The sequence below is a fragment of the Ovis aries genome, chromosome 24 (genome assembly GCF_016772045.2).
Source record: "Ovis aries strain OAR_USU_Benz2616 breed Rambouillet chromosome 24, ARS-UI_Ramb_v3.0, whole genome shotgun sequence".
Lineage (NCBI taxonomy): Eukaryota > Metazoa > Chordata > Mammalia > Artiodactyla > Bovidae > Ovis > Ovis aries.
This window is the reverse complement of record NC_056077.1, coordinates 13,607,421-13,633,352: the sequence shown is the minus strand read 5'-3', so window position 1 is coordinate 13,633,352 and position 25,932 is coordinate 13,607,421. Positions and strand designations below refer to the sequence as shown.

Here is a 25,932-nt window from a genome sequence, read left to right as displayed (position 1 = left end):
TGAACGGACGAGCAAATTCTAGTCTATCCATACAGTGGAATATTATTCAGCTATAAAAGAAGTGAAGCACTGTATGTGTGACAACATGGATGAATTTGAAAAATATTACACCAAGTAAAAGAAGCCAGATGGCAATAGGTTGAATATTATATGATTTCATGCTGCTGCTGCTGCTAAGTCACTTCAGTCGTGTCTGACTGTGTGTGACCCCATAGACAGCAGCCCACCAGGCTCCCCTGTCCCTGGGATTCTCCAGGCAAGAACACTGGAGTGGGTTGCCATTTCCTTCTCCAATGCATGAAAGTGAAAACTGAAGTCGCTCAGTCATGTCCAACTCTTAGCAACCCCATGGACTGCAGCCTACTAGGCTCCTCCGTCCGTGGGATTTTCCAAGCAAGAGTACTGGAGTGGGTTGCCATTGCCTTCTCTATAGATGTGAAATATCCAGAACTGGTAAATACAAAGAGACAGTTACTCTGGTGGCTGCCTGAAACTGGCGGGGAGTCACTGCTTCATGACCACAGGGTGTTCCCTTGGACTAATGAAAACATTTTGGAACTAGATAGAGATGTACTCGCACAAACCTGTGAATACGTTAAATGCCCCTGAAATCATTCACTTTAAAATAGTTATGTTTATGTTAAGTGAATTTTATCTCAACAGAAAAAGTAGAACAGTTGGCAGAACAACAGACCTTAAGAAACCAATTTCTCAATAATCAAATTTCTTAATTCCCACCCATGGCTGGCTAGCCCCGCTCACCGTCATAATTCCATTAACCACCAATGGGGACTTTGTCTTCTAATGATTTGATGACTACAGTAACAACTATATATTACATTGCATTCCCTGCCATACCAAATGCTAGGTTTTGTTGTTCTGGGTGGGGCCTCTAATCCCCCTTCTAGACTTTGTCCTTATATCTATAGCACCTTTTATAATGCTTGCCATATAGAAACTTTAATAAATAAATGTGTTTTACTTAATGTTGCATGGTATACTTACAGCATATAACTGAGTTACTATTTTCTAAGCAAAGAGAATTCTAGCCAAATTTAAGAATAAATACCAAGAGGATTTTGTATGTGGCAAGTGATTATCATGGGACAGAACTAATACTTGGATTGCTTAGTTGTATGAATTTGAGGCTTCAGACATTTTGGAATTGATGTTTGTGACATCTAATTATATTTAAATCTAATTATATTGTTTTGAAGGTAAAAGAAGACTGAAAAGGGGAAGGCTAAGGGCAAAGGAGTAAAAAGAATAGCATGGAAAACTGGTAGACAGTAAATTCAGCTTGTATTAGAGAAGTGTAAAAGTCAATCCTAAAGGAAACCAGCTTTGAATATTCACTGGACGGCCTGGTACTGAAGCGGAAGCTCCAATACTTCGGCCACCTGAAGCTCCAATACTTTGGCCACTGGAAGAGACCCTGATGCTGGGAAAGACTGAGGGCAAGAGGAGAAGGGGGTGACAGAGGATGAGATGGTTGGATGGCATCACTGACTCAAACTCGAGAGAGATAGTGAAGGACAGGGAAGCCTGGCATGCTGCAGTTGTAAGAGTCAGACACGACTTAGCAGCTGAACAGTAACAACAAAAAGCACTTAAGTACTCTCATAGATGGTAAAAAGAAGCAACCAAAGATTACAGACCTTTTGTTGTATTTTCATGGTTCTAATTTGCCAATTATAAAATAAAGTTCTTCAAGTTGTTTAAAATAAAGGAATACAAAGAGTCCAGAAATAAAATTGTGGTTTGTCTTGTAAGAGTCATGCTATCTGCACTGATTAAGCAAACTCCAACCACCACCTCCTGTCTGAAGCAAAATCAGAGTGACAGTATACACATAAATCTAAACCTCTGATACTACCAAGTACAAACAGCATTTTGAGCAGGAATTTTTATATTAGGTTATTTTCCATTTAGAAAAAGGAGAGACAACATTGTTAACTAAAAAAAAAAAAAAAAACATGCAAGTAAGTGTTTGAAAGTTAACCTTAGGATTTCTCTGGTGGTCCAGTGTTAAGAATCTGACTGCCAATGAAGAGGACATGGGTTTGATCACTGGTCCAGGAAGATCCCACATGCCTCAGAGCAACTAAGCCCTGTGCCACAACTACTGAGCCTGTGCTCCAGAGAACGAGCCCTGAATACTGAACCAGTGTGCTGCAACTACTGAAGCCTGTGCTCCCTGGCGCCCATGCTCTGCAAGAAGAGAAGCCACTGCAATGAGAAGCCTGCACATCGCAACCAGAGAGCAGCCTGCGCTCGAATGCAACTAAAGAAAGCCCACGCACAGCAATGAAGACCTAGTATGGCCAAAACAAACAAATAAATAAAAAAGAAAGTTAGCCTTAGACTGCCTCGGATAGAAATACAGCCTTTCATCCAGAAAGTCTACTGCACCCTTACGAAGTCCACTGAGGCTGAGGGGTGTGGGAGAAGAGGCAGGTGGTACAAACTGTGGAATTCTAAACTACTACCTCTTGCTGGTAGGGAGGTCACAGTCAAGAATGCAGCATTTACTCTCTATTAGAAATGAGAGAGCAAAAATGAAGTAAAAACTAAACATGCAAGCAGTCCAGGCTGACGCACTGTAGGTTTCCCGCATTAATCTGCAGCATGAGGTCAGGAAGACAATGTTTTCAACTCTCAGCCTTGGAAATTTACAGGCACTTTGATAACTCTGTGGTTGGCTGCTGCTTCTGTTTCCATGGAAACAGGCTGCTAAAAATGGGGCCTGTTTCTTTAAACTGATCATACCTTCACACAAATTCCCCTCTCCTTTTTGTCAAAAGTTGGAATAAATTTAAAGTATGCTTCTCATGCTATGACAACGGGATGTCAAGGCAGGGAACCTGGTACAGAATGGCAGGGACAACATTAGCCTATGGCAGACATACAGAAAGATATTATATGTACCTATGTGCATTTAAAGAAATCTCACTTGGTTAGAAAGTGGAAATAAAGGACACAGTGGGAAAGTGGAAGTATACCACAAATAAAAGGCACTTCCAAAGTAAAATCATCTGCTTAATTGGTTATCACCAGCACTGTAAAGAGGCTTAAAAAAACTTGATTTTCCAGACAATTTTTAACCTGTGGGACCATGCTCGTTCTGCACCCATTATATGCCTAGATAAGATCCTTAACCCTCCATGGTTCCAAAAGAAAATAATGTTTATTTTTCTTATTTTGGGGATAATCAAAGATTCTATGTTTCCCTGCTACATTAGACTCTCAGTGTGCAGCTCTAGGCAGAGATGCTGACAGCTGAGAGCTCTTTCCTAATCCCTCTAAAATGGGAAAATGTACGCTGTACAAAAGACTCTGAAATGTCTTAGTGTAAACTCCTTAGGCAGCCTCTCTGAATAAAAAGACAGTTAACAACAAAACAGGAAAACAGCAGGATATTATTTACCTCCAGTTTTTCCCAGAATATTAAGCACACGCTACTCTCTTGATCCTGGCTCAATATCTTGGTTTTTATTCCCATTTTGTGGATTTAGGAATGGGACACAAACAGAAATCACACACAGCTGAACAACGCTTGGACAACATGCGTCTGAACCATACAGGTCCATTTATGTGTGATTTTTTTTCAATAAATATAGTACTTGTATTTTCATTTTACAGATCTTTAGTTAACTAAGTGGTGGAGGGGGGTGTCTGTGTTCAATCAGAGATCACGATATGTGGAATCAAAAGAATCAGGGACTGAGCCCTGCCTCTGCCTAAACTGTTTCAGTTCCTGCTCTTGGTTGACTCATTTATCAACTCCATTGTTTCTGAGGCAGAGATAGCAGCACTCCCATTTTCGACTGCGTGCAGCAGGGGGCCTCGCCATTTCTAACTCCCATGCTGTTCAAGGGTATACCTACCTGCCTACGCACACACGCAGGCCAATCTGCCCACAACAGCAGGAGGGGAGCAGAGAATGACACGAGGTGTGACCGTGCTGTCACAGCAACTGCACGTGATGATGCAGGCCAAAGGACGAGCTGCAGGTGTTCAGGCCAACGGGGTGGGCTGGGGTGGGCGAGGCCTTCTGGGAGAGAACAGCTGTGGAGGAGGGAGGAGTAAGACAGGCCGGGCTCCACTTGCTGAAGGGACCGGCGTGTGGGTGGAGATAGCGGGGCGGCTCTCTCTCTACTTGAGGAAAGATTCCTGTTAAGATTCTGTGTGAGGAAAGGGACTTGGACAAGGGTGGGGGCTGCGGTGAAACACAGCCGTTGACAAACGAAGTATTTTTGAGGCAGGACTGACAGGTTCAGCAACCAGATCTAGTGACAGGCTGTGAGGAGGAGGTCAAGGAACGTGTCAGAGATCCCTCCTATTCAGGTTCCTGCCGTAAGCCGATGTGGGGAGGAGGCGCTGTCTGAGACAGGAGACCCTGGAGGAAATGAGCCTCGGGCATGTTGATGAGTGAAGGCCCAAAGCACAAGAGAGATGCCTGGCACTCGGAGTCTTCGATCCTCGCTCATTCAGACCTAAACACACAGAGGTTTCTTCTGCTCTTGTGTGTGTGTGTCTGTGTGTGTGTGTGTATTTTAACTTCTATGTTATCACTCAGTTTCCTGTGTGTGTGTGTGTCTGTGTGTGCGTGTGTATTTTAACTTCTATGTTATCACTCAGCATCCTGCCTTCCAGGCTCTGAGCTCCTCAAACACCATAGCTTATAGATCTTTATAACCTCTGGCATGATGCTGTGAAGAAGCAGTCAAATTTCTGCTAAATGATTTCCAATAAAAAGTTAAATTATATAATTTAATTTCACAGGTAGCATATACCCATTTTAAAAAGACACTGAATTACATGTGGGAAGAGGAATCTCACTTTTTCCCTCCATACCTGTATATTATTTGAATTTAAGAACCTACCTTACAGTTCAAATTTAGTAAAAAAAAAAAAAATTAATTTAGTGATATCTCACTTGTACAACACTTTTAATTATGTAGAACACCGGCAGAAAATGAAGAAAGAAGAAATTCCCCAAGAAGCAAAAATAGATGTTACAAAGTTCATATGCTTTATTTCTAGAAGAAGGCTAGCTAGCATGCTCTATTTCACTTCCTATTTGTCCGCTTCTCCTAGTATGACAATAAATTTTAGTTGCATTAACAACAGAATCAGGATTCCACTATTACCTCTTATACTTTTTGCTTACTTTTCAAGATTGGGCTTCCCTGGTGGCTCAGAGGTTAAAGCGTCTGCCTGCAATGCAGGAGACCTGGGTTTGATTCCTGGGTCGGGAAGATCCCCTGGAGAGGGAAATGGCAACCCACTCCAGTATTCTTGCCTGGAGAATCCCATGGGCGGAAGAGCCTGGTGGGCTACAGTCCACGGGGTAGCAAAGAGTTGGACACGACTGAACGACTTCACTTCACTTTCAAGATTACAAGCAGCAAATCAAAAAGGCAGAATGTGGCAGATGACAAAGATCAAATAATATATAATGATTCGATGAATCTAGCAATGATCCAGAGATCATTCTCTGTGTAGGCAAATGGTTTATACACCTCACCAATGACTTAAGGCCCCAATGCCTTACGTTCTGGGGTAGCCGTTAATTTATAACTGAATTTTAAATTATATCTGAAGGTAATAATTCAAACAATTATATTGTTTAAGAAGGCAGGGAGGGATATATTATTCTCCAAATACTTAATGCACAATAGAAATATATCTATGAGAGGCAGGACACTGGAGGTGAGGTATAAAAATTATTCAAACAATGACACTATCTCAAAGAAACAGTATGGTCTAACAGTGAAGACAGTGCAGACACCTGTCACAGTAGCAAAAGGTGACATGCCATAAACAGATGCAGAACCAGTCACTGGGAGGATATGACAGAGAAGAAATTAATTTTAGGTGACAGGTTCAGGTGACTTTCTTTAGGCAATGGCACAGGGATTGGGTTTTAAGACACTGTGGACCTGCAAAGCTGGGATGAGCAGTTTCCCAACAGAATCTCCAGCAGTGATGGAAGTGGTTTATAAGCTGCACGGTTCTTAACCACAAGTGGCAACTTAGTTGAAATGTGGATAATGATTTCACTTCATTTTTAACGATTTTAAATTTAAATGAGGCTAATGTACAGTGCAGGTACAGTATGTTAACTCCTGTCACTCAGAAGAGTTCTGGTGCTTTGGTAAAGGTGTTTATTTAATGTTTTTCCTAGGCTGAACTACTCAGAACATCTCACATATGCTTCTTTCTTCACACACAGATCTCCTATGGCCATGTCCCAGCACACCACATTAACCCACTTCCCTGTCTATGATGCAGTCTCCCACAAACTCCACTCACACACTTTATCCCAACTGCTATTGGATCCCTAAACCTATAACTCCTCCCCTCAACATCCACAGCTGAGCCACACAATGAAAGCAGTCCAGATCCCTGAGTTACTTCTTAGAGGACCACTGACTAGGAGAGCAGCCTAACCCACCTGGGACTAGGTTTCAAGCAAAAAATGCACTTTCATTAGCTAAAACACTGAGTTTGGGGGCTGTTTGTCAGAGCATGTAGTTTAGTCAAGGTAAGTAATATACAAGTCAGTTTTCTTTTTTTGGTTATTTTATTTTCACCATTAGAAAGCTCTGCATATTGAACATCAATTTTTCCTCTTTCAATTAATTTAATACCATTTTGTCTTTGATAAATATGGGATATTACTAGCTGGTAGCACTGGCATAATGATTCACTATCTCGATAATGCTTCATATTAAGCCACTTATCTGAATTAAATCATCTCAATTTATTTGAATTTCCCTCAAGTTTTGTGATTATTAATTTGTAAGTTGTCAAGCCAGTGATTTGTGACATCCTTTAGTTGTTAGAACCAGAAATTAAGTTAAATCTCATCTACATTGAGCACTATTAGAAAATGTTTTGAACCTTTCACGGATAAATCAAAAGTTGATATTCCTTACTGCTGCTTTGAGAAAACAAACTAGTCTAAGGAAAATGTCCTATTTTGAATCTGATCAGAATTTATGACATTTATTGCTATTTCTCACATAAAGCAGAAAATAATTAGATTCTCAACTACACCCATGTGTGAGTCACTCAGTCATGTCTGACTCTTTGTGACCCCATGGACTATAGCCCACCAGGCTCCTCCATCCATGGGATTCTCCAGGCAAGAATACTGGAGTGGGTTGCCATTTCCTTCTCTAGGGGATCTTCCCGACCCAGGGATCAAACCCGGGTCTCCTGCACTGCAGGCCAACCCTTTACCATCTGAGCCACCAGGGAAGCCCCATAGGTAGGTATATATCAAAAAAGTTTATGTAAGCATTAACAAAACTGTGAGGAGATGTGCTTTATAATCCAAACAATTCTCTGATATGTGGTGACAACTATTCACAGGCAGTTGACACTTGGAACATTTTTCTCATAAAGTTTCAACAGGTATTACTAAATTTTCTTGTTAGTGTGTCACATAAACTTTGAAACCCATGATTACCGGCTTTCCCCCTTAAAATAATTTCAGCTAATTAGCACTGTCAACAACAACAGGAATTCTAATATGTCCCCAAATAAGTAAGAGCTAGAGCAACTGCTTGAGAAGCAGAGCCGATTGCCCACTCCTTGCAGCAGACACCGTCAACCCAGCTGTGGCTAGATGATTAGAGCTGAATGGATCAAAGTCTATCCTTCCTTCATTACCTGAAAACTTTTGATTCAGACATTTTAAAAAATCCCAGAGGTTGTTCTTTCAAATACAAAACCAAACTTTGCCAAAAATGAACATGAACACCAAATACGGTTCATGTGAAAGATAATAAATATTTCAAATTAGTATCCCTCAACATGAGGCATAAAGCATAGACATTGACTGATGGTCCAAAATTTGTCTTTTGACAAGAGGGCATTGGACCTAGTTAGCCTCCAGGGCATTTTAGTGTTTGAACATTGCTGCCACATCAGTCAACTTTCACAGATTCATAAAACTGACACGTGGCCCAGGACCTAGAACTAGACGAAACTCGGCAGTGGCCTGTCACCCTAGTCTGACAAGCTGACTGGTGGTGCTCATCTGCAGACAGTGACTGTGACAAATTGAATTCCAGGGGTTCAAACCTGCATAGGAATCTAGCCATTTTCATACAAAGCCAGGTAAACAGAAGCTTTCTGCATAATTCCTCCTAGTTTTTTCTGTTCTACTTAAATTCAGGTCTAATCCTCTTTTGGTATCACTACCTTTGAGGTAACAGATCACCTTTGATATCTAATTTTTTTTGTTTGGTTGTTATTTTTGCCCTCCGCCCTATCTCTAGCAAAAAATCAGCCGAAGTACAGTCTGTTAAGATAGAAAGCAAAGCATAGTCAGTGCAGCTGTGGTGAGACAGATTCATTTTATCATGCAATCATTTCTGTGGAGTGTTTAAAAGCATGAAAGTTCTCTTCCCGTATACCTCTTTAAACCGATGAATTTGCATGATAGTAAGAGACTGGTGTGCTGCAGTCCATGGGGTCGCAAAGAGTTGGATGTGACTGCGCAACTGAATAACAACAAATATAAACACTTCTCTACTTTGTCAATATACACAGGATTTTAAAAATTTAAATTTTAAGTAGAAGAGAAAGGCAACAAAGGGTGAAAAAATAAGAAGAAGGATGGTTACACTGGCATTAAACTGGGCATCTCATAAAAACACTACCAAGTAGGTACTGTTTATCCTCATTGTACAAAGGTGGAAACTAAGGCTCAGAGCAGTGAACTTGTCCAGGGTCACAGAGCTAGAAAATGGGATTTGCTCCCAAGTATATCTCACTTTAGGGCCTGTGCTCTCGCTCTGTGACATTATACTGTGGTACATGTATAAATTTGTATAAACTCAAAGCATGGTCACAGTGGTTAGGGAAAGAATTGATACATCTCAAGGCAATTTTGTTCCTGTTGATAATTCTCCTACCCTGTTTTTATTATTTTTAATTCTTTCTCTCTATGCTCCTTATCATACTGCTATTGTGATATCTTTTTATTTCTCCAATTCCATTTTCCTCTACTTCCCCAGTTTTTCAAGTAGCATAAAAACAGTTAAAAATGGATGGTGCTAATAGGAGCTTAACACTAGAACTTGACTTATACGATACATAAATAATTCCTTTTTTAAGTTAATGATTTTAAAAATGTAGGTTCCCCTCAGTGAGACACTAGAACGTGTCCTAAAAACTCCACTGGTATCGATTTTATGAAAAATCTACAAGACGATTTCCAGCCAGGAGCAGAGGCAACCCCACTGTCTGGCTCCTGGCAACAGCTATTTATACTTCATTGTGTGTCGTCTGTTTCTATCTAGATGTTTTTTTTCCCCTACCAGTACCCAAAAGAAGTTCAACTCCAATAAGAAACAACCACTGTTTCTTATTATCTTTTAAATATGCAACAATCTATCATCATATTCTCATAGTTCTAAATGTATTAGAAAAAGAAAGGAGGAATATAATTTTGAAAGCAGCTCAAACTGCAGCTGGGGAAGATAACTACATTTACTGTTTGGGTCTCCAGAAGATGAGGAAGAGCAGTGGAGAGGTGAGAGGGTGGCTGATGGCAGGAGCTGAAGGCAGATAAAATGAAGAGAGGTTATTGTGGTTTTTTTTTTTTTTCCTCCTGAAGAATACTAGAAACAAATTTCAAATTAAGCAAGCACTGAGGGTGGTGATTTTCAAATCTCAAATTCAGGAAAAACTTATTCTCAGAAGGTTCTGATCTCTTACTCCATGGCCCTCGGTCTCCAGCTGCCGAGAGTGAAGCACACCGGGCACTGGCCTGGCCACGCTGGGCCAGGACACAGGACAGCAGTGCCCAGGCCTTTGGACATTCTCTTAATCAGGGAGGTACCTGTCAGCGGCCGCTGACAATAACTGACAGCATTCATAAGCGTATTCTATGCTTTGTTAAAAAAACCACAAGATTATGCACTGTGCTTAAAAAAAAAAAAAGATGCAGTGTGCATTATAACCAAATAAACTAATCATTTAAAGATATAACTAAGAAAGAGTTAGCTACTTTCCTGGTTTTAAACAATAAAAGTCATACCATGTTAATTGGGGAAAAAAACCAAAACCATTTTCCTGGAATTATGTGTTTTGTCAACCTAAAAGGAGCAGGGTTCTGAGTAAGACCGAAAAGGAAATGGCCTCTCCTAAAGCGGGGGTGAGGGGCACAGAAAAACGGGAGAACATGAGAAAACAGACAGAATGAACCTGGAAGCATCTTACTGAAATGAGGACTGGCTTCTTAAGACCCCTTACTATATTACTGCCAAATCCCTAGAGTTCCATCAGTTAATGAATCTTCAGAAAGAGCTACCGAGAACAGCATTACGCTTTCATTTCAAAGAACTTAGAGCATATAAGGTACATGAGTGGACGGAGGGCAGACACACGGCGTGGGAAGGAGACACACACGCTCAGCCTGGTTCACAGGAGGGCAAATGTGGCCGTTTTGCCCCTGTCCACAGACAGACTGACCTTCCTTGAGACTTTTCTGGTGGCTCCCTTCAAGGCATTCCTTTTCTTTGAGTGGCTCGAAATCGCCAGCAGTTAAAATCTCCGGGAAGCCCTGTTGCTGCTTCTTGGAGCTATCGATCATGGTGAGAGGCTCCTGGAGACAGGCAGCATCCAGCAGAGGAAAAGCTCAATCTGCCGACCAGCAGAGGCCGGCACTGGGAATCCTCTGGTCCCCGCTGGGTGCCGGCCGCCGGCCGCCTCCTCACAACACCCCGATCCCTGGGCAGTTATATCTTTAAGCAGCTGAAGGCAGCCGTTACCCTTTCGTTCCCAGCTTGACCTGCAAATCCACTCCTGCTGCTGCAAGCCCGAAACTCTCCCACGTTGGGAGGCAGAGCTACGGAGGCACGATGCTGAAATCCCACCCCTTTTCCCAGCCAGCCCCCTTTCCCTTGCCATTCCAGCCTCCCCCGCACCCGGGACTTCAATCTGCAGTTTGATGGTCCGCATCATCTGACACACACTGACTCAAGCAGTTAAAAATAAATCCCCTAGTTGTTAAAAGAGAAGACTTTGCTGATACCTAAGAAGACAAATTGCTGCCTGTGGTCTCTCTCCGGCTCTCTATAAACACAGCCGTAGGCTGTGGAAATACTTTCTATCAGCCAGCCAAGCACATCCATTACTCATTAAGTTCTCCAGCTAAACAAACGGTGGTCTAGGGCATCTGAAGGAAGAGGGTCTTATCGCAGCAGAGGCACCACAGTGAAAAACATGCTTCTAGCATATCTGGATAAAAACAGAGGCATGTCACCACCAACTGCTCTCGTGGGGCGCTTTTTCCGCGTCCGGCTCTCCCGGCACAGCCACTGCCGGTGCTCCCTGTCACAGGAAAATGCCCGTAACTGCAGCTTTCTGCCTTCGCCAATGCAGACCCAGGCGGCAGTTTTCCTTTGTGCCGCTAGTCGGCTGAGAGAGTTAACATCGCCATGATTGTGGGAAGGAAAAATCTCCTCCCCTGTATTGAAGGCAGACACGGAGAGCTTCTAGTTCAAAACGTATTCCACCAGCAACCAGCCAAGTTTAATTTCACACGAGCTATCAACAATGAGTACCTCTCCCCCGGGGTCACTGGCTTCCACTAGGCACAGGGATGCTGCCTGAAGGAAATCTGCAGGTAAGGCAACTCTAGGCAAAGTCAAAATGCCTGCTTTTACACACACCAAACACCTATCTATCCAGAGCTGGAGCCAAAAGAATCTCATTTTCACGGTCAGCTCTTAGGAAAGAGCTCCCATAAAACCCATCAGAAATTTTAAGAGCAGGAGACTGAGTCCTCTTCCATGAGCAATCTGTTTTTGTTTTGTTCACTTTTTAAGTGATCAACATCTAACAGTGCCTGGAATAGCAGGAGGGAGTTCTCAACAAATACTTGTTGCATGACTGAGTGAATGAATGAAAGCAGAAAATCATATTCAGAGCTCTTCTGGTGAAACTCAGAGTTCTGAAGAAGTCCTAGATCAGTGACTAAGAATCACTAATTTCTAGATGAACAACTACATGCTCTTTAAAGGAAGCACATCTTCTCTTGAAAAGTAACCACATACATACACTTTGTGCATATGACATGACCCCTTTCTGGCAAAAAGAAAGGCTTACATTTTTACAGCCTGGAAAAATCAATATTCTCTTCCTCATTTAACAGAGATGGCGACTGGATCAAGATTCTTTCCTTTGTCCCTGGTTCCAAGGCTCGCGTGCCCTAAATCCGTGCTGTTCTAGAAAGATAGCTATCTATCCTTCTTCAGCGTCTCTCGAGAATGGGATTACACAACACATGGCATGCTTCTTGTCAACTGAAATTCCTTCTGAGGCAATTTAAGCCCATCGTTGGTAGTTTAAGCCCCTGCAGGAACAAACAGGGATGAACTTAACACACTTCTCAAAAATGCCCTCAAATGCTCTGCTACTATTTCTGATGCTAAGGCCTCCAGTTTTCTAAATTAACTGTTCCTACACCTTTAAAGGAGTCAGAAAAAAAAAAAAAAACACATTTTTTGCAAACATTCTTTGGGCCAGTTCAGAGAAGGTTTTGCAAAGATTATCTCATTTAATCCCCAATAGTCCTTTGCAATCACTATGATTATTTGTACATTCTAGACATTTTATAGACCAAGACTAAAGTCTTGTAAGCAGCCAATCTGAAATTTAGCCAACACTGGCACTACAGTGTCTGCTGTCTTCTAAAACATGCTCCATTTCTAGGCTTTAGTTTGATCTTGGGACAAGTTTAACAGCAGAGACCATTACTGGTTATTGCCTTCGAGTAATTCTACTCCTGGTGAGGGAGAAGGAAGGCAACATAATCATACTAGAGTGCTTTGATGCATCAATTTAACTTCTGAAATAATAAAAGCAGCCAACTTGGTTGAGTGCTTACAATGAGCCACAGTCTCAGTGCTTGTCATATATTATCGTCTTCATTCTGTTGATTTCAATGTTGGTATCCTAATTTATAGGCTTTCCAGGTGGCTCAGTGGTAAAGAACCTGTCTGCCAGTGTAGGGGACACAGATATGAGCCCTGGGTCAGGAAGATCCCCTGAGAAGAAAATGGCAACTCACTCCAGTATTCCTGCCTGGAGAATCCGTGGGCTACAGTCCATGGGGTTGCAAAGAGTCAGACACAACTGAATGCGCATGCATATATATTGATCCTAATTTACAGGTGTGAAAACTGAGGCCTAGAAAAATCAAATATTTTGTCAGAGTCACGTATCTTGTAAGTGATGGCCACGGTTCCAAACAGGCAGCTTTGCAGGGTTCACATTCTTAACTGCACTGCCAAAGGAATAAAAACAATAAACCCCAACACTCTCTTTTTCAGAGATGCTACTTTTAAAATTGTACTCAACTGTTTATTTGGCTCCAGGTTTAGAAGCCTGAGTATATTCAAAGCTCCATCAGCCATTTAAAAATTCTTTATTGGCCATGTTTTTGTACGTATTTAGTATGTTAAAACGGAAAACAGTCTTAAGGATCCTCTGCAAGCTTATTTTTTTATCTGATAAACATAAAAGATCTCAAAATAAGGAAATACTTTCTGGCTGTAGATTTGTATTAAAAGTCTGCCTCTGTAGTTTTGAAAGGTAATAATAATTTCTCTAGTGGTGAATAGGCCTGAAAGGACATTTATTTTGCTATTTTAAAAAATCTGAAATAATTTCAAGTTCAAAGAGCTCTATTTCCATGAACCATCTGCGAGGAGGCTCTGACATAATACCTCTTTACCCTACGTGCTCTGGTTCGTAATTCCTACAAAGCTAATTCTCCAACGGAACTACAATATGACCATCAATATCAGGAAATTAACGACGACATATCACTGTTACCTACAGACTCCATTCACATTCTGCTGGCTATCAGGACATCCTTTATAGTAGAAGGACCCAAACACCCAAACCAGGATCACGTATGGCACAGAGTCTGAGTCTCTTTAGTTTTCTTCCATCTTGAACAGTTCTTCAATCTTTCTCAATGTTTCTTTGCTTGACTTTTGAAGATTACAGGGTGGTTACTTGGTAGAGTTACTCTCAGTTCTTTCGATATATCTTCAAGATTAGATACAAATTATAACAGGAGTATTTTTGGCAGGAATACCATAGAAGCAGTGTGTTCTTTCCATCCCATTAGGTGGTAGGGGACAAACTCAGTTTCTCTCATAGCTGATGGTGTTTATCTTGACTGAGTTGTTAAAAGTGGCAATGGCCAGCTTTCTTGACTGCAAAATAAAATTTCCTCTTGGTAATTAATCATTTCGTGGGGCTGGGTTATTTATTACTAGCACGACTGCCAAATGATGATTCTGAAAACTCTATCATCCCTTCTACATTTATTAGTGGTACATCCTACTGTATGAAAAAATTCTCTTCATTCAGTTTATGTTATCGATTTATAACAGTAAGGACCCAGCTATTCAAATTTCATTCAATGGGTTATAAAATGTTCCAATTATTCCTTATTTTGATGCTCAAATAATTTCAGATTTGGCCCATGGGAATCCCCTTGAGCTGGCTTCAGTTTCTTCCTCTTCTGATCTCATCGTTCTTTGAGCACTTTCTTACTTTTTGGCATTAAGACGTTCCAAGCTCACCTTTTACTTTTCCTGCTCCATTGAGAAACCAAGGTGTGAATTCTGGGTGTGCTCAATGCTATTTGGGTGTCACTATTCCCAGGCCCTTTCTGAGTCAGACGTAGGATATATGTCTGAGTTTATGTGTATCTGTGTGTAAGTACATATGTATTTATGTGTCTCACTATTAACAGATGTAAATATAGACCTATATTTAAGTAAACACATCTATATTTATTTATATATATTGAAAACCATGAGTTCACCCCAATGCCTCCACTTCCAATCCAACCCCACCGGGTCAGGCTCAGTTTCCTTTTCTGTATCTGTAGGGTCCTCCTCCTATAGTGAGAATCTTGTCCCATGGGTCTCTGCCACCACACTCATGGATACCCCATTCACCCCATTACTCTCACGGCTGTGGCCAAACCTTAGGGAGGTATGTCTCCCCGCCCACAGGCTCTGAAGCCCTGCACTGGACCTCTGCCCCCACTCCCACAGGGCAGCTGCCTTGCTCAGCCCCACTTAATGTCTTTCCGATTGAATCAGGGCTGGTGAGAGGAAGGAGACTGGCTTTCCCGCCCGGTAAGAAGAGCCCACAGTTGTCACGTGGACTGCTTTCCAATACATCTGCCCTGTTCTTTACTAAATGTGCTGTATCATCAGCATGTGGCACTTGGCTCTGTTGTCACAAGTGGAATTTAACTTCAAATGATAAGTGACTTAATTCACTTTGGTTATAAATCTGCTTCCACAGTGTTTGTGTCTATACTCAAAAGAGTTGTTTTAGTATGAAAGAGAATACCATAAATCAAGTCAATTTTCCCACTACCCCAAGCATAGATATTTAATAAGCGTGAGAAAAGCTGTATGGCTTGAGACTAGGAACAATCCAAGAAAGGCTTCCGGGAATCAGAACAGAAACAAACGTGGCTCAAGGGACCTACACAAAAACTTGGCAGAGTCAACATACGCAAAAACTGCTGACGAAAAAGACCATCAGTGTGATGATGCTATGCTTCAACAAGGAAAAACCTGAGGATGTTAATGTTCCACCAACGTAAAACACATTCAAAAGTAATGAGTAAAGTGATTAGCAGCAGAATGCAAGGAGACCGCTAAAGACTGCATGTACTTCTGCAGCATTCTGGGCCCCGGAATTGAGGAGGATGCTCTTGTCTTTTGTCTTCCACCTCTTGGTGCTTCGGAACAGGTACGCAGGGAGCCATTCACTGGATCAAATGCGGGCACTCTGGGGCTTCTTTCGCACAGTCTGAGCACAGTATCATGACATGTGTAGAGGCATAATCAGTCAGATTGGAACCATTTTGGAAGGAAAAGTTTCAGTCCAGATGACACCCAAGTTTTTTTCCCTCAAGATGCCATATTTTCAGTGAGATGCATATATGATCCCTAATTTTTTCTTTTTTAACATTATAAATACAATAAAATATCACATTTTAGATGATTATTAAATGGTAAATCCCAATGATTTCATAATTATTAAGCCCAAGTAGATAATCCTGATAACTTAAAATATTTTTTATAAACAAGGATAGTTAGAGTGCTCTCTGTGAAATCAGGCAAGATATCTTAAAAGTCATTCATTTTTACCACTGTTCAAATCCATGGACATTGTATCCACTGCATATACAAAGAGATTATAGAAATGACTGTTCACAAGGATACGTTTTTCTGACATTTCCAAGATAATAAGATTTTGAAAGAATATCAGTGATCTGAAGAACTAAGTACTGTAGCATAACTGAACACTGCAAAAGGGCCAGAAAGTGAACTCACTCAGTTGCGTCTGACTCTTTGCGACCCCTTAGACTGTAGCCTACCAGGCTCTTCTGTCCATGGGATTTTCCAGGCAACAGTACTGGAGTGTACTTGCCATTTCCTTCTCCAAGGGATCTTCCCAACCCAGGGCTCAAACCCGGGTCTCCCGCACTGTAGACAGATGCTTTCCTGTCTGAGCCACCAGGGGCCAAACAGCCTAATAATCACTGGGTTTGTAATCTGTGCCTATCACACTCTTTGATCCTAGAATGCAGCCTGGACTGGCACGAACGGCACTTCCCTCCTATGCTTGCTTTATCCTCTCTGAAGATGTGGCCAGGTTTGTCAGGACTGGAACTGTACCAGTAACACTTTGCTGACTAACATCTGCTTAAGCTGAGGGGAGAGAACTTCCTGTGGGGCAAGGCCACTGGCAGGGAGAAGGGGCTTCCTCGCTCTTTTCAGGCAAGTCCTCACGAGACAGTGGCACCACCCTACGGCAGTATTCTGACTGCATCTCAGAGACTGGGGCCCTTTGCCTCCTCCTGCCCAAATCCTTCAGAGGGATAATCAAGAGAGGACAGGATATACTTTATCAGATTTAAGAAACTCATCCAAATCCTTTCTCTACTTCTAAGCCTGAGAGTTACTTTATAGACATACAAACAGACAACTGGCTGAAGATTTGCAACCAAGAGCGTTCCTTAGGTTGTATTTCTTCAAAGTAGACCCCCTTAAATTCTGAGTTATGGAATATAAGGGAGAATGAAATGAAGACAGCTTTGAAGGTTTAGCAGAGATGGAAGGGAGGAGTGAGAACTTAAGAGGATCAAGTCCTAGTGAAGACTGGATGGCATGTCACCCAGTTATGACCTGTGTGAAGCCGACGTCAGCGCCTGTAACAAAGAAACTGATTATCATAGTGTTTCTTGATCTTTTTTACATTTTAGCTCCTGACCCTTTTAAATATAATTTTTCCTAATCACTTTTCCTTGAAATTTTAATACCACAGATTCACTGTATATATTTATGTGCTCTATGTGTATCTGTACATTAGTGAAAATTGCTTAGTCATGTCCAATTCTTTGTGATGCCATGGCCTACCCAGTTTATGGAATTCTCTAGGCCAGAATACTGGAGTGGGTAGCTTTTCCCTTCTCTAGGGGATCTTCCCAACCCAGGGGCTTAACCCAAGTCTCCCACATTGCTGGCAGATTCTTTAGCAGCTGAGCCACAAGAATATTGGAGTGGGTAGCCTATCCCTTTTCTAACGGATCTTCCCAACCCAGGAATCAAACTGGGGTCTCCTGCACTGCAGGTAGGTTCTTTACCAACTGAGCTATCAGGGAAGCCCCTGTACATTATACATTATCTGTACATTATATATTAAAAAATACTTTTTTTTGCCCAATTTCCAAGAACCATTTTTCACTTCTGTTGAGAATGCTTAATGTACAAGAAGGAAAGCCAGTATTTCCTTTTTGTTGAGGGAAAAAAAACAAGTAATAAAATAACAATAAGAATGAACTGTGTGCAGGAAACCCTCAATGAGAAAATAACAAATGTTCACCATCTGTGATAATGGTTTTTAGATCACAAGTAAATTTAGCAGGACTTTGAGGGTCTTTATGACCCTCAGCAGCTCTGATGGAGACACATATTGATATTTGGTTTATTAAAAAAAAGTGCAGTTCAGCTATGAAATGATGTGTTTTCAAGTTATATCCTTAATGCTGGTTTCCTCACTCCAACATTCTTTTTTACCAAAAGTGAAAGCTTGTGGGTTTTTTCTTTTTACTAAATTTACGTGTGATTTTTCAGAGGCATGTATTAAGAAAACCTGGTAATTTGATTTCAGGAAGAGGATAAGATCAAAGATGGATTTTATGAAGGTTAGAGGCAGGATGGTTTTGGGGAAGGAACATGACTTCAGGGTTAAACAAAACCCGGCTGTTGAAATCTGCGCGATCTTAGAAAAGTGGTGACATCATTGTGCTGGGGCTGCCTCATCTGTAGAAGTGCATTAACGATGATAACAGCAGCAGCTGTTTTCTGTGATTATAAAAATCAGGGGGGGAAATGCATATAAAATTCCTAGGACAGGCACGATAGGCACTTGCCAAACGGTGGAGTCTTTTGGGGCTCACTTTTGGAATGATCTCCTTTGTCTGCTTCCCCCATGGCTCCCTGTCTGCTAAGTGTGGGGTTTCTCCAGCAAAAACTCACACTCACACACACACACACCCCAGCAAACCACCCCGCCCCCCCCCCCCACACACCCCAGCAACCACCACACCACATTCTGTTTTCCAACTCCACCCTCTGAGGCTGCAGCAGGGTGCAGATAAAGTTCATCATTTTTTGGTTTGGCACTTAATACCTTCTGGTGTCCTTCCACTACTTGCGATTTCATGTATTAGATTAAATTTGAAAGGTTTTTATACATGCAGTGAACACTGCTGATACTTTTCCACTTAACTGGAATAATGAAATAAAAAACCCACTCCAGGTGACTGCTCACCAAGTCGTGAGCCACGGGCTCTGAGAAGTGGGTAGAACAAACCCAAGGACATACTTTTAGGAATCCACGTTGTCTTCTTGGATGAGTCCTTTGTGGAAAGTGTAAAACTTTCGTGTTTTCATTTTGTTAACCCTGAGAAAAGAATCAAGTGTTGCCATGTAAGAATGAAAAGTAGAGAGAGCTGGACCTTGTGGTGATGACATGGTCAGGCCTAGAGATGGCAAAACGGTGGCAGCCTGCAGTGGTCTAAACAGAGGAGCGGGCAGAGAAGCGGGTTGCCGTGGGAGCAGGCAGTGCAGGCTCCCAGCTCCTGCCAGGGTGCTGGCGCGGTCACATGTCCAGCAGCGGTCACATTTATGCAAAAATGCATGCGTCACAGTAAATTAACACCGCATTTGAATTTCATTAGCTTTGCAGATTTCTGTAAATAACATACAGAAGTGTTCTTGTTTTGTAGCTGTCCAAGTGCTACAAAGCACAAGGAGTTTTATACTTCTTTTACAGTTGTACCTAATTCTGCAACACTACACTAGTAAAAATTAAGTCATCTACTAACTGTTCTTAAAGGGTTAGTACATTTCTTAAGTTTGTGAACCACTGCTTCACCATGTAACTCAAATGGGGAGAAGGGGCCCGCGTTCTCTGTGGCTTGGCTTCCATAGCATTATCCTGAGGTGAGAATGAAGCATTTGTCTTTGTTTACCTAATCTGAATGGAGATCCTATTTTGCCATCTTGGGAATCATGATAAAAGGCAGTGATGACACCAAGAAGGGCTTGAGAAATTAAGGAAGCAGGAGGACTCTCCAAATTCAATATAAAACCATGCCATGCCCTCACACCTGCTCCAAGATGTTATCTCTTATTGACTGAATTGTCTGCACCACTGTTCTAGAGCATCTCCACTTTCCTTAAGGCCACGCTACCTAACTACCCTTACAGCTTTGTCAGCAAGTAACTTGGGCTACAAGATTTATGAATATTATGGGCTTCAGACATATGCTGCACTCCACCTTACCACTCCCATCCCACCTCCTGTCTTTGAGGAAAAAGCAATCTTTTTTCCTAGCAGAGGAGAAACCAGACAATTTAGGATTTCATTTCTCTCCCACCTACTTGCAAAACTGTGATCAGTGAATGGAACTTCTCCTTGACGAACTGTTGTGCCCACGTACACTGCACTGGCAGCACCCATCAATGCTAAACACCCACCACTGCATGAGGAACACACATACCCTATCTCAGATTTAGGCAATTCTTGCTTTCTAAACGGCAGATCCTAAATGAGTTTTCCTTCGGCAGCTAAAACACTCTTGATGTTAAGATTATATGCTATACTCAGGATGAAATCATCTCTAATTTTATAAGATAGGCTTTTCTGGAAAAACAAAGATTTTTTTTTTTTAAGGCAAGCAATGGGCTTAGCCTAGACCTCACATAAGTCTAGCTCCAAACAATGCATTTAAAAACCAATGCTTGCTGTCTCACTCATCTGCACAGTCCCAGTGCCTGGCTCACTGACTGCTCCATTGATGCTGCTTGGATAAATAAAAGAGTGTCACTCAACTGACCCACATCCATTCAGGCCTCTCCCTACCAACCTAATTCAGCCTCCACTTCTTAGCTTGGCATTCAAAGCCATCACTGCTTTGTTTCTCACTTTCCTAAGTAGCATTATTAACCCTGAACACGCTCCTATGCTTCAGCTAAATCAAACTGCTTATACCCCAACAGGCTCTGGGTTTTCCTTGTCTTTGCTCAAGCTTTTCCGTCTGAGATTCTCTTTCTGACATCTGCCCATGGAGACTGTACCCGAGCAGGAACTAACTCCAGTGTTAATCTCTTTCAGAAGCTTTTCAGGATGTCTCTCAACACCACCAGAGTCATATCTGAAGACTCATGATATCTGTCATGGGAGGACTCAGCCTTCGTGAATAAAAAAGATGATGATGTAGGTCACTCTTGAATGTGTGTCATTTACTGTGCACTGAAGCACTGCATTTCCACACGGTGCAAGCACTTCATATACCGCCACTCAGTGTACTCTTTCCAGTAACTCTGGCTACTACTGTCTCTTTTTCATACTGGAGCATGGAGAGGTGAAGTAACTTGCCCAGCTACAAAGCTTGTAAGGAGTAGAGGAGAGATCTGTGACCTAGGCAGTACATATGCAGACTACTAGCTTTTCTCAGTGAGGTCTGCAAGAGAATTAAGCCCTAATGCACAAAGGCATCCACTGTATGAAACTAACTTCTCTCCTACTATCTAAAATGGTATGAGCTATGTCATCCTTGGGATAACTGAGAAAAGACTCACTCTAATCACGTCTGTAGGGATTAATTTTCTCACATAAATTTGGCTGAAAACAAAATTTTTTAAGCCAAAAAATTTTTTAATTAGAAAAGTAAAAACTGTTCCACAGGTCTTAATCCTTGACAGTCAAGTGTATTCATGAACAGCAAGTATCTCCACGTAAACAGTTCTGGTTGGAAGAGCCAGAGGGAACTCCTCTGGGGGAGTGGGTGCTCCTCCGTGCTTTCTCTCAGCATGTCTGGATGCTCTTCCCATTCTTGACACCCCTTGCCCCATTTTAGTAAACTTTACTGTCTTTAAAAGCTGCAACTGGATCTCATTCATCTTTTTGTTACCTATGAGATCTATCCCAGCGTTTAAACCATGTTCACATGGTCACATTTCTTTTTAATCTTACACTTAGTAGTCCAGGCTAGTTGACAAGCATCTTCCTTACAGGACACTAACAACTGAAACTACCTATTATATGTTTTTGGTTGTGCCTGACAGAAATTTAAAAATCAAGATTACTGAGGTATAAAGACAGTAAGATACATCCAATGAAAGTGTTTAACCTGCTGAGTTTTTACAGAGATGGAACCATGGTCCCATTTGGGGTACAGAACACTGTCATCATTTCCAAATGTTTCTTCTTGCGCCTCTGCAGCACACCCTTCTGCTTCAGGTAATCACTGAGCTGCTTTCTATCTCTATGGGATAGTTCCTATTTCCAGAATTGCAAGAAAGTGAAATCTTATACCATGTGGTCTCCTGCGTTTGAGTTCTTACACTAAGCATAACAATTCTGAGCATCATCCACGGTGCTGCATATATCAGCAGTTGGTTCCTTTCTATTACAGAACAATAATTTGCTGTATGGATAGACTACATTTTGTTTATCCATTCATCTGTCAGTGGACATCTGGGTAGTTTTCAGCTTTGAGATACTATGACTAATTCTACCATGAACATTTTTTAATAAACCTTTGTGTAGGTAACTGTTCTCCTTTCATTTGAATAAAGGCTTGGTCATATAGTAGGTGTATGCTTAGCTTTCAAAACTATGGTTTCTGCAACAGAACTTTATTCATAGCTTTATCTGTAATAGTTAGAAATTGCAAATAACCATCAATACATAGGTAAATGAATAAGTAAATTTTGGTGTATCCATACAATGGAATACTAACCATCAATAAAAAAGAGTAACAATAATATGGATAAATCTCAAAATTACTAGGCTGAAGGAAAGAAGACAGACAAAAAAAAAGAACACATGTATACATGATTCCATTAAAAAAAAATTCTAGAAAATGCAAACTAATCTATAGAGGCAAAAAAGCAGATCAGTGGTTGCCTGAAGACTGTGGTGGAAAGAAGAAAGATTACAAAGTGGCAGGAGGAAGCTTTTAAGGGTGATGAAAATGCTGTCCTGATTACAGTGAAATGAAAATTTTTCAAGTTGAATATTTTAAATCTGTGCAATTTATTGTATTTAGTTAGACTTCAATAAATTTGTTGTTATTTTATAAAGGCAATGGCATTTGTGAAAACAGACGAATTCCTTTATGTAACATAATAACTCTGAAACAGTCTCTCTACTATTTACAAAATTTTAATGCAATAGAAGATTATTTACCTGGGTGTCTGAACTCTGAAAACAACTGAACAGCAGAATTACCCTAGAGAATCTTAAAACAAAAACAAAAAACCAACAAACCAATGAAATAAGTAAGTCTCATGTATAATAGCTACATGACACCTCACACATGTGATGCTGGTGTGACCTGGTGCACTGTGATGGGCCCACAAGATTTTGGTGGACTGAGGTGTGTTACAGATGAAGATGGTGAAGTGGGAATGATCCTGAACATAGAAAATAAAAAACTCAAGTAAAAAATGTTTTATTTGACAAAGGACATCTTTTAATGCTAAAAGCCATGATCAACAATGAGACGATAATCACTGTGACTATGTATAATACAAAACCAACATTAACTACTGTTATAAAACAAAAAGGACAGGAGATGCAACGTGACACAGACTCAGTAAAAGACAGATTAGGCAGACAAAAAATAAGTAAGGATATGTAAGGCCAAACGGCATAATCAGTAAGATCTCACTGCTATGTAGTGAACCTCACACCCCGATGACAGCGAAGACACCTTCACAGAACACATGGACTGTTCAAAACCAATCACATATCAGGTCACAAAAAAACTTCAGTGACTTCCCTAACATGAAAACACTATAAACAACATTCTGATGTCAATGTAATAATGCTAAAAATTATTCATAAAGTAGAAAACTAAAAAGGCTTATCTACCTGGAAATTAGTAACATCTAATTAGTTCACAGAAAAGAGGAAAACCACAAAATGAAAGTTCTTTTAAAAAGGATAGTTCTTTGGGTATAGTCAGAAACTATGGCAAATATTTAAAGCAGTGAGCAGAAAAAATTTCAAATCCATAAATCATACTATTAATACAAATTAAAGAATGAAAATAAATTATGTGCCTTAGAGAAAAAAAAGAAAGACTAAAGGAAACAAAGAACGGGAACCCTAGAGACCCATGAGATGATATCATAAGGTTATGTGCAGCTGGAGTTTCAGTTGGGCAGAGATAGAATAATGAGGCATAAAATAAATAAATTTAAATTAAAAAACATAACTGCAAATATAATGCTTGAAAATTTCCCAAATCTGATGAAATACATAAATTTACAGATTTAAGAAACTTGGCAAACTCCAACTAGGGTGAATTCAAACACGTACAGAAATCAATAGCCTTCAGATATATAAGCAAGTGGTTAGAGACCATAATAGTAGAGAAAATTTCATTAATAATAGCAAAAAGATAAAAACTCTGAAGTTAGCTTAATAAGCAATTTGCAAAAATTAGAAAAAAACCTATAAGTAGGCTTGAACACATAGACAGTCCTTGTTCATGGATAAGATAACACCACATCGTAAAAATGTTTGCTTTCACTAAGTAAATTTACACATTTAATGCAATTTCAATGAAAATATCAAAAGGCTCTTTAATGGAGCTAGACAAGTTGATACTTAAGTACATCTGGAAAAAAGTAAAAACATCCAAGGTGAACTGAGAAAACACACACACACAAATGCCACATAGAGGAGCGAGAAAGAATCTGATTAGATAAAAATAAACTCCAAGAAGATCAGGAATGAAAATGCTAAAAAAAAAAAAAAAAAAAAAAATCACCCCCTGAGTACTTTAAATATTGATGACCCTTGGACATATTGAAAAGTTTTCTATGACCTTGTATCCAAACGCAATAAAAAGAAAAGTGATAAATTTTGGCCATGTGCAAAACAAAACAAAAAAATACTGAAGACGAAGGGCTCATTGCTTCAATACATAGCTCTTTAAAAATTGAAAAGTGTAAAAACCTGACAGAGAAATGAACAGAAAATTCATTCTTCTAAAAAAAAAAACAAGATTGTGAAATGGCTGTTACACATATGAAAAGATGTTCAAACTTACTTATAATTAGAGAAATGCAATTAAAATTACATCAAAATACCAGATGGCAAAAAAGTATGACAACACATTCTGTAGGTGTGGCTGCTGGGAAATAAACATTCTCACACATTGTTAATTGGAATGGAAACTGGTACAGCCCTTTGAAAGAGGAATTTAGCAATATCTAACAAAACTACAAAAGCATTTACCTTTGACTCAGCAATTCCATATCTAGGAATTTACCTTAATTATATACCTCCAACATTATAAAATGGTAGCTGAGGGTCCATGTTATTTATTTGAAATATAGTTGAGCGCATTTATTGTGTTTGTATTCAAATTTGGGTGTTCCTCATCCTTGTAGATTTTATTCTTTTGAGTATATGATATAATAACAAGGTTCTGAAAGTCAAAACTATACCAAAAGCAATGTTCTCAGAAATGTGCTGCTGCCTGCTTCTCTCATGCACCCCACTGTCATCCCCTAAATCTTAACCATGAAAGGTGATTAATCTCTTTAGGTTCTAGTTTACCCTTCCTTTCATTTTTTTCTCTCCTGAATCAGCTATAAGTATGCTGCTGCTGCTGCTGCTAAGTCGCTTCAGTCGTGTCCGACTCTGTGTGACCCCATAGACTGCAGCCCACCAGGCTCCTCCGTCCCTGGGATTCTCCAGGCAAGAACACTGGAGTGGGTTGCCATTTCCTTCTCCAAAGCATGCGTGCATGCTAAGTCGCTTCAGGTATGCTAAGTTGCTTCAGGTATGCTAAGTCGCTTCAGTCGCGTCTGACTCTGTGCAACCCCATAGACGGCAGCCAACCAGGCTCCTCTGTGCACTGGATTTTCCAGGCAAGAATACTGGAGTGGGTTGCCATTTCCTTCTCCAGAGCTATAAGTATACATTTTATTATTTTCCCTTCTCTTTTAAATAAGAAGTAACACTGATACTGTTTCACTGTTTGCTTTTTCCCCCCACTTAACAAACTCTGAAGATCTCCTGGTATCAGTTCATGGAGTTCTTCCTTGGTCCTTTTTACAGCTGTGTCGTATTCATGGTGTGGATGTACCACAGTCTATTCAGCCATTCTCCTGTGTGTGGACATTTGTTTCCAGTCTTAAGCAGTTACAAACAAATTGCTGTAGTAAATAACTTCTGGCATACGGGCTTCCCTGATGGCTCAGTTGGTAGAGAATCCACCTGAAATGTGGGAGACCTGGGTTCAATCCCTGGGTTGAAGGAAAATCCCCT

At 40.7% G+C, this 25,932-nt stretch overlaps 1 protein-coding gene across 12 annotated transcripts in view; it reads right to left on the bottom strand.

Annotated features, from left to right (window-relative positions):
• MRTFB (myocardin related transcription factor B) overlaps window positions 1-25,932 on the bottom strand; it is a 296,817-nt gene that overhangs the window by 62,137 nt on the left and 208,748 nt on the right. For 2 of the 12 annotated variants that reach the window (XM_042240567.2, XM_027962085.3), the window contains exon 1: window positions 10,495-10,854. The exons of the other annotated variants lie outside the window; for them this stretch is intronic. In XM_042240567.2, coding sequence (XP_042096501.1) covers window positions 10,495-10,615 — 121 coding nt within the window. In that variant the 5' untranslated portion in view covers window positions 10,616-10,854. Of the gene's footprint in view, window positions 1-10,494; window positions 10,855-25,932 lie in introns of those variants that run through there. 12 annotated transcript variants of the gene reach the window in all.